At 40.1% G+C, this 12,173-nt stretch overlaps 1 protein-coding gene across 3 annotated transcripts in view; it reads left to right on the forward strand.

The window, feature by feature from the left end:
- PIK3C3 (phosphatidylinositol 3-kinase catalytic subunit type 3) overlaps positions 1-12,173 on the forward strand; it is a 132,730-nt gene that overhangs the window by 14,816 nt on the left and 105,741 nt on the right. For 2 of the 3 annotated variants that reach the window (XR_007773106.1, XM_050943569.1), the window contains exons 5-7: positions 2,487-2,513; positions 9,349-9,435; positions 11,096-11,191. Coding sequence is in view for 2 of the 3 variants with exons in the window: in XM_050943569.1 (XP_050799526.1) it covers positions 2,487-2,513; positions 9,349-9,435; positions 11,096-11,191 (210 nt within the window). In the remaining variant the exon portion in view is untranslated. The remainder of the gene's footprint in view (positions 1-2,486; positions 2,514-9,348; positions 9,436-11,095; positions 11,192-12,173) is intronic. The other variant, XM_050943570.1, reaches the window with a different exon arrangement.

A 12,173-nucleotide genomic window follows, 5' to 3' on the forward strand; every position in this document is an offset into this window, starting at 1 on the left:
TACCAAGCCAGCTTTAGTACCATGGGGAATAGGATAATTTTTTCCCCAGCGGTTATCAAATGTTCTTTTCTGTACAGACCTGCAGCATCATTGTGAAGAAGAAAGACCAGTGTAGTGTCCTCGAGACCTACATAGTATATGGTAGAAATGCTGAGACCTCCTTCCTGTAGTGGCTAGAGCAGTGGTCCCCAACGAAGTGCCCGCAGGTGCAGTGGCACCCACCAGGGCATCTATGTGTGCCCTTGTACTGGCCAGCGGACAAGCATCCACAGAAATGCTGCTGAAAAATGGCGTCATCAAGAGGTCCCGCTGCTGAAATGCTGCTGATTTTCGGTGGCATTTTGGCGGCGACGTCTCTTGATGATGCTACTTCGGCATTTCAGCAGTGATGCCTCTTGACATTGCCGCTTCTCGGTGACATTTTGGCGGATGCTTGTCTGCCGGCCATGGTCCTCGGTGGCTCATCTTCCGGCACCTTCCACCTGGAAAAGGCTGGGGACCACTGGGCTAGAGAGCACTTCCAGCTGCTGTTCAAAGCATTTTAGAGACTTAGTAAATTCTAATGTTTTGTCCATCCCAAGATTTTTTTTAGTATCTCCAGGAAATTCAGCCTTTATGAAGACTTTTGCTAGATAATTGATTCTGCCGTGTAAAGAGTAAAAGAGTTTGAGATGCAGAATCATGATCAAAGCTACTTGTGCAAAACAAAACCCACAAGTTGTTTGATGCAAATGTATTTCTTCTACAGTATTGCGATGTACTTTCATGGTGCATTGGAACGCAATTTCTTCCCCAGATTCCTCAGTAAAATCCTGGTTATCATTTAATATTAGATTGCTTACCAGTGTCAGAGGCTGTCAAAAACTTTTAGCTTTGTCCAGAGATCTATGGTAGCAAGTGTACTGAATTAAGTTTTTAGATGGAGTGGTGATGTTGCTATGTTGATCCCAGGATATTACAGAGACCAGGTGGGTGAAAAGAAATATCTTTTATTGGACCAACAGGACTTGGTCCAATAAAACCGTACCTACCTTGTCTATCTAAATGAGTTTTTGCCAAGCTAACATTGAACCCTAAAAAGCTACTAATTTATGTTCTGGAAGGTGTAATTTCTTTGCTGAAGCAAAGGCTTAAAAAAAAAAAAGGAAGAAAAAAAAGTGAGGAATAGTGTTCAAGAATCTACTGATCTTTTCAGAAGCTTAACTAAAACAGTCGTAAGGCAAACATCTCTTGACTAAATTATATTAGATCCTCATGTAAAATGTGAAATTAATTTAGAAGTACTATGCTCAAGATCTCGTTATGCGCTCTCCTGCATATTTTATTTGATGCCCCAAAAAAAAACAACAAAAACCAACCCACCTCTAAAGTTATTTTTGTCTTACAGGATTACATGATTTGGCAAATCTAAAAAAATATTTAGTTTCAGTAAAAGAAACATGGCCTCTTGATAGCCAAGTGTATTTTGTCTTTAAGGGCAATGTATTGTGAAGGAGAAGCATGTGCTTTCTTTTTTTTCCTTTTGTGTATTGATTTAAAAGGAAAATAGTAACAATATCTTGGGTGGATTTGGTTTAGATATGAATTTAAAATACACCTTTACCTCGATATAACGCGACCCGATATAACACAAATTCGGATATAATGCGGTAAAGCTGTGCTCCGAGGGGGCAAGGCTGCACACTCTGGTGGATCAAATCAAGTTCAATATAATGCGGTTTCACCTATAACGCGCTAAGATTTTTTAGCTCCCGAGAACAACGTTATATCAAGGTAGAGGTGTATAGCTGTGTGGTATGAGGCGGAAGTTTCAAAAGACACAGTAAGGTTTATTTTGGTGTGTTTCTTTTGATGCATTTAAATTTTCTATTCCTGTCGCTTACATTGAGCTAAGGTGAGCTCTTCTCACCTATTTGTTTGTGGGCATAACCAAACATTCATGATACAGAAGCAGGGCCGGCTCTACAGTTTTCGCTGCCCCAAGCAGCACACCGAATTGTCACCCTGGGTGGCGGGGGCAGTCCCTGCACCCTTAGGGCAGCAGGCACGTTTCCGCTGTGGTGGCAATTCGGCGGCAGCTTCTATGTGTAGCTAAAGCTGCCCCGGTCAGCTAAGCATAGAAGCTGCTGCTGAATTGCTGCAGAAACGCGCTTGCCGCCCTAGGGGCGCACGGACTGCCCCTGCCACCCGGGGCGGCAATTCGGCGTGCTGCTTGGAGGCAAAACAACAGAGACTGCAGAATGCCGCTTGGAATGCTGGTGCCTGGAGCCGGCCCTGTGCAGAAGCAAGCAAGGGGATTGTAGGGAGATAGTATTCATTGTCAACCTGATCCTGTGATGCAATAAGCTTCTCTTGAGAGAGAGTGAGTGCCCGCAACTTCCCATGTGGTAAAATTCTGATTAAAATACGGTATTAAATTCCAATTAAATATTTGGACATTACAATCCTTTAACATGTTGGTTAATTAACAAGTTTCTTTAATATAGGAGCCTGACAAGGAACATATGGAAGAAGTAAGTAGCAAGAGGGCAAAGCTTGTCAGCACCTGGTTTTGGGAGTGCATGCTTCTGACGCTAAACTGTCTAACATTTATTAATAAGAAACCTTCCCACTCTGCTATGAATTGTGATTTTTGAAGTGAAAGTACCTTTAATCAAGGGCTGTTTTTATGGTTGCTTTCTTGGTTAAAGCTTTTGATTAGTCAACTTTGCCATTTCTAATATTAACCAACACCATTTTCGAGATGTGTATGAAAGCATGCTCGTGCGATGTGGTCATATACATCTGTACATGCTCTCATCCTTTCCAGTTAGAATTTTCACAAAAGTATTTTTTAGGGATAGCTTAGTGGTTTGAGCGTTGGCCTGCTAAACCCAGGGTCATGAACTCAGTCCCTGAGGGGGCCATTTAGGGTTAGGGGCAAAAATCTGTCAGGGACAGTACTTGGTCCTGCTATGAAGGCAGGGGGCTGGACTCAATGAACTTTCAAGATCCCTTCCAGTTCTACACTTCTATTATTCTATAAATAAACATACATTTCTTTCTATTGCAAGGGGGCTTCCAGAAATATTCCATATGTTCATTGGGTTTTCACCAGATTGGCACCCCTGCTCAGTAGAGCCTGTTCTTGCTTTATCTCTGTGACCTTACATAGAAATGTAGAAATAAGTTAGAGGTGCTTCAACATCCCTTATCTATAAGTGTATCCTTACAAACTGGGGGCAGGCCTGAGCAGAAGCAAAATGCTGCCACAAGCAGTAAAACCCATTCAACAGTAGAGAACCTTGATAAGCTAATATAAGATGAAGAGTTAAACTTTTACAGGCTGAGAGTAAACCCGGCCCTCAAAATAGTAGGGAACCCTACCTTCCCCCAGGCATCTCTTCCTTTTGGGTCTCCAACCCTTTATTATGCATAACACCAGCTAGGGCACTGTTGTTACTCTCACTCCTTCCCACTTCCTTCAGATATAAAAGGAATTTTCCTCTAAAATGAAAACATACCCAAGCAGCAGTGATTTCCTGTAAGATGAGAAAAAAACCTGTAAAGGATCTGGGACCCATATTTGGCAAACATATTTCTTTAATCGTCTCGAAAAAGCTCAGTGCCGTATATGCAGACAAATGGAAAACATTGCAAGTTTGAATCCAGTAAATGGTGGTCATACATATAACATTTAGCCATGATGGAGTGTCTCCTAGATCTCTTCCATTTTGTGTTTCATACCAGGGTACGTAGGATTTGATTTCAGCAACACCATTTCAGCCTTCTACGCAAATATCCAGAGCAGTAATCAAATAACTAATCTCAAGGAAACCATTAATAAACTCCTTCCGTTGAACAAACTTGTCTTTCTACCTGTCTGCCATCCTCTATTCCAGTAATACTGTAGAGAGAGAGCAAAATTCAACCGTGGGTTGTGCTTTCTTTTGGATGTCATAACCCTGTAGCGGGTTTCTTCAGGTTTTCCTCCAGCTTTGGTGACGCTTGCTGGAGTGGAGAGACTGGTCCTGGCAAAAGAATACTTCAAGATTTCTAATTTGAGGCACTCTGCATTGTTGGAGTGAGAGGGATGGAAGATATAGCTGTAATTTTAAAAAGCTGTGTCCGAAGACTACCATACTGTCCAATATACTCAGAGAGTGTAGCTGTACTCTATCTCCCTGCTGTATAGTTTAATTTGTAGATTACATTTGAGCAGGTGCAAATTTTGGGGAATTTACTGGAAGGATCCACAGATCACACACACACACACACACACACACACACAGTTGAAGATTAACCAATCCTGCGTAATCATAATCTCTTAGCTGTTACCCTGGGAACCTACAGTTCCTCATTTAGGTAATTTTTGGCTCTTTCCTGGGAGATGCTGGCTAACCTCAACTCTCATATTTTGCTCTTGTCAATTAAAGGACTCTCTTGTAGGTGACAAAAATGCCTTAACACCTCATAGGATCAGGTTCTTAGTGTTTGTGCTCATTTCACTGCCTCCTCCTCCTCATCATTTTCATTTGTTTTCTTTATCTGTCACATCTTTTCATTAACCTAGTTAGTAAGATCACTAGGAAAGGAACTATATAGGATCTTCGCAGCTCTCAAAATTTTTTCACAAAATTGCAGTTTTGAGGGATTTTTTTAAAAGGATTCTTGTCATTCTAATTTCTGCTTTCAGTCTTGTGAAGTTGTATCCTTACCAAATTGGCTGTCTTCAATTAATTTCAGTGTACTGAAGCCACAGACTGCCTGCAGCAAGATGGCCTCCAGGTTCCTTTAACTGAAAGTGATGCTACCAGCCCTCATTGCTTCCAGTGGCTGAAGGTTGCCTGCTCAGGGAACATGGTGACCATCTTAGTTGCCATCTGAGGGATAAGCTGGGGAATGTGGGAGGTGTTGAGAATGGGATGCTGGGAGCAACAGGGAAGGAGAATGTCAGGAATCAAAGGAATGTGAGTGGCAGATACGGGGGAATGTAGTGTGATGGCGAAGGAGAAAAATATGTAACAGAATAAGAGTGAAATATGGGGAGGGAAATGGATACAGGTGGTAAGGACAGAAGACTTGATGGAGATCATGGAGAGAGAATAGAGAGTGACCCTAATCCAGTCTTGTCCAGGTAGGGAGAGTGTACAATGGCAACTCCCGACATCTAAGGTGATAGGAGAGGGTAAGCAGAATCCCTTCCAAGTAGGGAACAGTTAGATCTGCATTGTGCGTATCTAAGGTTGAATTTTAGCTCTGTGATGATTGCGTGGAAATTGGGAGCATGCTGCTTCTCTCTACAAAGGGGAGGAAAAAAACCAACACCCCCCCCCCAAAAAAAAAGGGCATTTTAAAAAAAAACAAAACCCTGACTTAAAAATAAATGTGTAAAAACAATCTGTTTTTCTTTTGAGGGGGGACTGTCTGACTCATGACTTTTGAAATTATTGCTAATTCCATGTAATCTATTCATTACGTGTTTGTACAATACCATCAGAGTGGGCCCTGATTTGGGCCTCAAGGTGCTACTGTAAATATAGAAAGGAAGAGAAACTTCTGGCTGGACTGGGCTTTTTTCCTTCTGTTCTCTTCCCCCCCCCACCGCCCCTTCAAAAGAAAGCATTTCATGAAAAGAGTAAATTAAATTTGAATGTTTGTCTACTTTCCTTTACCCGATGGGGGTGTAAATATACAACATGCATATTTATGTATAAAATCATTTTATATGGTACAGACATCAGTTATGTTATCTTTATAGACAGGCTCACTGAATATTGACACACATTGGCAAAAGCAGTACTTCACTCTTCAGCCCTTACATTTTAGGCTTGCAGAATGGTGCTAAGACAGCCACATAGCAGCAGCATATTGTGCATGTATTTTGATAGCATACTGTGCCTGTGTGGTTCCACTTAATAGAGTTTTATAAGGCACCTGAGCTGTCTATGCTTTGCACTCAATGCTTTTGTTGTGGTTGTTGTCCATATTTGAATTGCTAGTATCCTGGCTATGAACAATTGCTGAACTTAACAGAAGTCCTAACATAACTTTTCATAGATTCTGAGGCTAGAAAGGACTACTGTGATCTTCTAGTCTGACCTGCATAATACAGACCATTTTAGTTCCCTGAATTAATTTCTTCTTTGAACTAGTGCATATCTTTTAGGAAAAAATCCAAACTTGATTTTAAAAATTGCCAATGATGGAGAATAAATCATTGCCCTTGGTAAGTTGTTCAGTGATTGTTTATCCTCACTGTTAAAAATGTACCCTTTATTTTCAGTCTGAATTTGTCTAGCTTCAATTGCCAACCATTGGATCAGGTTATATCTTTTGTGTGCTAGATTGAGAAGCCCCTTATCAAATATTTGTTCCGTACGTAGGTACTTAAGAGTGACTTAAATCAGAGTCTCACCTTCAGTTTAAGCTAAATAGATTGAGCTCCTTGAGTCTGTCACAATCAGAGATGTTTTCCAACTGTTTAATCGTTCTTGTGGCTCTTCTCTGAACCCTGTCCAATTTATCATCATCCATCTTGAATTGTGGACTCCAAAACTGCACACACTATTCTAGTAGCAGTTGCATCAGTGCTAAATACAGAGGTAATATGAACCCTCTACTTCTGCTTGAGATTCCGATGTTTATGTATCCAAGGATCACATTAGCCCTTTGGTAACAGCATCTCATTGGAGCTAATTTGCTGCTGATTATTCACAATGATCCCCAGGTATTTTTTAGTCACACTGCTTCCCAGGATAGAGTCTACATTATATATGTCCTATGTTCATTTTTCCCTAGGGTATAGCTTCATATTTGGCAATATCGAAATGCATATTGTTTGCTTGCTCCCAGTTTACCAATCCATCTAGATTACTCTGAGTGACCTGTCGTAGCCATTTTTTACTACTACACAGTCTTTGTCATCTCAGACTTTCAGTGTTGATTTTGTGTTTTGTCAAGTGTTGGAGTTGCCAACCTTGCAGGATTGTCCTGGAGTCTATAGGAATTAAAGATCAATCTTTAATTGAAGATTATATCATGTGATCAAATCTCCAGGAATTTGTCCAGCCAAAGATGGCAACCCTACAAGTCATTGATAAAAATGTTGAATAGCGTAGGGCCAAGAATAGATCTTTACAGGACCCCACTAGAAAATGCTTCATGATTATCTGTTTACAGTTATATTTTGATCCCTGTCAGTTACCTAGTTTTAGATCCATTTAATGTGGGCCATGATACATTTTTATTTTTAAACAAACAAAAAAAACCCTAGAAAAATACAAAATTAACAAGTTAGTTGCTATACAAGAGTCTTTAATTTGCTTTAATTTACAAGTCTTCAAGCCTTGTAATGTAATGTAATATACAGTATCTTATTTCTGCTATAAAGACTGCGGACTTTTGCTGGATATAAAAGGTAAAAAAATCAAAAATATATGTCTAATGTTCAGAAATAACTTGTGTTCCAAATTTTACCTGAAGTTCTGCGTAATATAATTTCTGTTCTTCTGGCAAAAAGATGGTCACTTTACCGTATTTCAAGACTTTCCTAAGTTCTTAGTATTAGGAAGGCCCAGCGCTCCTACTTGTTTGTGCCTGTGTCTCTTGCTGTTTCTTGTAAGCTTTTATTGTACCCCAAAGTGGTTGACAAACTGTCACTTTCTTCTGTTTCTTCTTGAACTGTACAGTGTGAGCCACAGTTAATAGATGGTCTCATAGACTGCCGTTGGAAGGGGAGATAGTCACATGACATCTTGTAGGAACTATGGCAATTGCTTAGGCAGAATAGTAGCCTTAGCAATATATTTTTAATGTACACTTCTACCCCGGTAGAACGCGACCCAATATAACACGAATTTGGAGAGAACGTGGTAAAGCAACGGGGAGCCCCGGGCCCTTTAAAGTGCCTCCTGAGCCCCACCACTTTACTGCATTAAATCTGAATTCGTGTGGAGCCCCAGGCCCTTTAAATCCCCATCCGAGCCCCGCTGCCAGAGCTCCGGTGGTGATTTAAAGGGCCCAGGTCTCCCCACAGCTGCTGGAGCATCGGGCCCTTTAAATCCCCACCAGGGCTCTGGCCGCTGGGCTCGGGTGGTGATTTAAAGGGCCTGGGGCTCTGGCTGCTGTGGGGAGCCCCGGGCCCTTTAAATCCCTGGCCAGGCCCCGCTGCCGGAGCTCCGGTGGGGATTTAAAGGGACCAGGGCTCCCCACAGCAGCTATAGCACCGGGCCCTTTAAATCACCACCCGGGAAGCCAGTTCAGTCCAGCACGCCGTACCGGACCAAACCCAATATAATGCGGTCTTACCTATAAGGCGGTGAGATTTTTTGGCTCCCAAGGACCGTGTTATATCGGGGTACAGGTGTATTTTAATGCAGGGATTTGGAGCTGTGCTCTTGCTCCACTCCAGCTCCAGGCAAAAATCTGCAGCTCAACTGCTCTGGAGCTGCTCCGCGCTCCAGCTCCACGCTCTGCTCCAAAGCCCTGTTTTAATGAGATACAGAAGGAATCAGTAACACTGGCATCGGCAACCTTTCAGAAGTGGCGTGCCGAGTCTTCATTTATTCTCTCTAATTTAAGGTTTCGTGTGACAGTAATACATTTTAGCCTTTTTAGAAGGTCTCTTTCTATAAGTCTATATTATATAACTAAACTATTGATGTATGTAAAGTAAATGAAGTTTTTAAAATGTTTAAGAAGCTTCATTTAAAATTAAATTAAAATGCAGAGTCCCCCAGATCAGTAGCCAGGACCCAGACAGGGTGAGTGCCACTGAAAATCTGCTCCTGTGCTGTCTTTGGCACACGTGCCATAGGTTGCCTACTCCTTCAGTAACATATCATTCAGCTCTCCATAGACCACCAGCAGATGCAAGACCACAGTTTTGGAATCCCTGCTTTATGCAGTATCACTGGTGAAGACAGACTTACTGAAATCATCTTTAAATTATTTTTAAGAACAAGAAGTATTGTTTATAAAGTTTAAATGAAGTACCAAACTTTTGCATTCACTAATTTTGGAGATTCAGAAATCTTTCACATGGAACGAACCATGAAGTCATTAATTTTATCATGCTAGAGCTCTGCTTTACACATAGGACACTTTTAATATGTCATATTATGAATTCAAAACTAAGGTTAGTGATGTGTATATATTGTCCTTTCTTTTGTGATCAATATTTTTTGGATCCTGGGAATATTTTTCTAATGCAGATTGTTTATAGGGCACACTTTATTTGTAACGTAGAAGCTTTTTAACTCCCTCTCTTCCCATCCCTTTCATATGTGATTGTCTTTGAAATTATAGTTTGGCTATCTTTTTCAGTTACAGTAATTTAAATAGTATCCCTATATATTTCTATGGCAGCTCACCAAGTCTCATCGACAAGGTCACATGGTGAAAGTAGACTGGCTGGACAGACTGACCTTTAGAGAAATAGAAATGATCAATGAGGTAGGTCATCATATATCAGCTTTATAATGGGTTTTGGGTCTTGTTGATATGGAATCCTTGGCTTGCTTGTAAGACTGTAATTCAAATGACTTGCCCTATTTTTCTTCTCTCTTGTGCACGTTAAAGGAAGAAATCAATCTAAAAAGAATGACTTTCTCTGGCATTAGTGTTACAGAGGTAGCTGAAAATAGATCTAGGTATCAGTTAACTTGGCTATAGGTGCTTAAGACTGTTAGAGCAGCATGGAGTGGGGTGGAATTGAAGTTATCAGAACAACTTCCTTCAGTAAACTTCAACCCATGTAAACTTTGCATTAAACTTGTAATCAGTTTCTAATCAACTCACAACCTTTTGTTTAAATTGATGTTGGTTTGGGAGGGAAAATATTGCATCTGGAAACTTTTTTTTTTTTTTTTTGCTTAAATCAATTGCTTATTTGTTTTTAATCTACAAATTGAACTCCTGCCCCCAATTCGGGAGGGAAGTGTTAACCCATGAAGCCAAAAATGATCTTCTTAAATGGCCTGTTCTCTGAAGGGTGCATAGACTGTCCACCTTACTCAACACATCTGCTTCCTGTGTTGGCAGCTGCTTGCTTGTGTAAGGCTATGCAGCTTTTAGTGACATGGTTGTGATAAAAGGAGTGCAGTGTAGCTCTCCTGCTGACAAAAAAACTTCCTCCCACAACTAGCGAGTGGTGTTAGTGTTATCCACAGGAGAGCGCATCTGCTGAGAAAGTGCTGTTCACACCTGGGCTTGTCATGGACAAAACTTGCATTTTGGGGAGTGTGTGTTTTTTTTTTTTTTTTTTTTTTTTTTTTTTTTTTTTTGAACACCTCTGAAGGACAAAAGTGTTTTGTCTTTTTCTTGCCAGTGCAGATAAAGCCTAAGAATATATATCTTTTTTTTTTGGCTACTTGGCATTTCAACAAGACCTGCAGAGATAATGTATTGCACTTCTATAGCACCTTCCATGGGGGACTCTGAAGTTCTGTGCAAATTCTAACCTTCAGTGAAACATACCTGTTTTTAGAGAAGGGACAGCTAGCACAGAAGAGGTGATTTGACTCTCGGTCAAGCAGGCAGTCTGTAACAGAACCCTATCTTCTGATTCTCAGTACTGTGCTTTAATTACAAGACCAGCCTCCCTTTCCTGGAGAGTTCATACATCCTTGGGTGGGCAGACTAATTCTCTTGTGAGTTGTGCAGAGCTGTTTACTAAGGTTCAGTAGCAGAATTTGATATGCAAACCAGAAACACACCCCAAAACTCCAAGATCCCAAGTTTTATTTGCATTGTTAGCAATTAGTAAACTTGTAAACTGAGCAGACAGTATCTTGAAGCCATTGGTGTGCCAACATAGCACCATTTAGTGCAACTTTAACTGTGTTATTCCACTGGATCACTTAAACCGTTTCCTCTTCTTGAATGCAAATGTTGGTTGTAGAGTGTGAATGACAATATATAATGCCAGAGGAAGCTTGTGTCCTTGAGTAAGTAGTTATGTGAAATTATAAACTGAGTAATTGCCACAACATCTGATAATTTGCTCCATCAATTACAGCACAAAGGAAATATGGTTATTACTGTTAAGAAAATGCTGAAGATTGATGCTCTTCTTTAATATACAATCCACATCTTTAGTCTGTTTTCTTTTTAGAGTGAAAAACGAAGTTCTAATTTTATGTACTTGATGATTGAGTTTCGGTGTGTCAAGTGTGATGATAAAGAATATGGAATAGTTTACTATGAAAAGGTATGTGCCTTGCAGGTTTTATGATCTCTTTTAGGAATAAAAAAGCAAACTTGCAGCAAAAAATATTACAGGTTTTCCTGCTGAGATGAAATATTTTGTTGCAAGATAGCAGTAGACAGCTGTCAGTGGCAGCTGTTTATGTACATACAAATCAAATAGTATAGCTACAACAAGATTACAGAAGTCCATCATTCATGTAATGCAGTTCAAGATTACAGAATTTAATACGTGCAAGTGATTGAAAACTTTTTCATTTATTGTTCCCCAAATCAAGTAGTACTTTCAGAGTAGCTTTATGTAAAATTGGTTCTTGGATTTGGATAAAGAGATCTAGATGTCTTCACTGGTAGACTTAATACGGGCTTGGCTTATCAAAACTTCGCACAAGAGCTGTGCCAATAGGCAGCCTCATTTGTCTGAGCAAATAATGGAAATTTATTTCCCCAGTATTCTTTGTTCTAAAAACACATTTTGATAGGTTTTCATGACAATAACAAATAAATGAAATCTCCACTTTCCTCACTATTATATAATATATTTTGCGTTTATGTAGCATCTTGCTTCTAAGGATCTCAGGCCACTTTACAAACATTAACAAACTCCCCCAAATAACTTGCAAGGTAAATAAGTATTCTTATCCCTATTTTACAAATGGGAAGATGAAGGTAAGAGGTTCAGTGAATTTTCCAAGACCACTTTGCGGTTTAAAAAGCTGGGATGATAATCTGGATCTTCAGATTTTCATATGCTTTAGCCACAAAACCATCCAACTCTCCTACCTTGATGTAGTTTTTCCTCAGGTAAGTGTTTTTGTTGGAGACTGTCTGTCTGATTGCAGTATATATGTGTTCGCTTATCTAATATAGTCACATCACTTTTAATATCTTGTTCCGTGTTCTGTAGAAAAGATATGATCGTATGGTTCATAACAGATATTTGCGCATATAGGCTGTATATTATAATTATAAAGTGTTGTGTTATA

Source organism: Gopherus flavomarginatus, chromosome 3 (genome assembly GCF_025201925.1).
Source record: "Gopherus flavomarginatus isolate rGopFla2 chromosome 3, rGopFla2.mat.asm, whole genome shotgun sequence".
Classification (NCBI taxonomy): domain Eukaryota; kingdom Metazoa; phylum Chordata; order Testudines; family Testudinidae; genus Gopherus; species Gopherus flavomarginatus.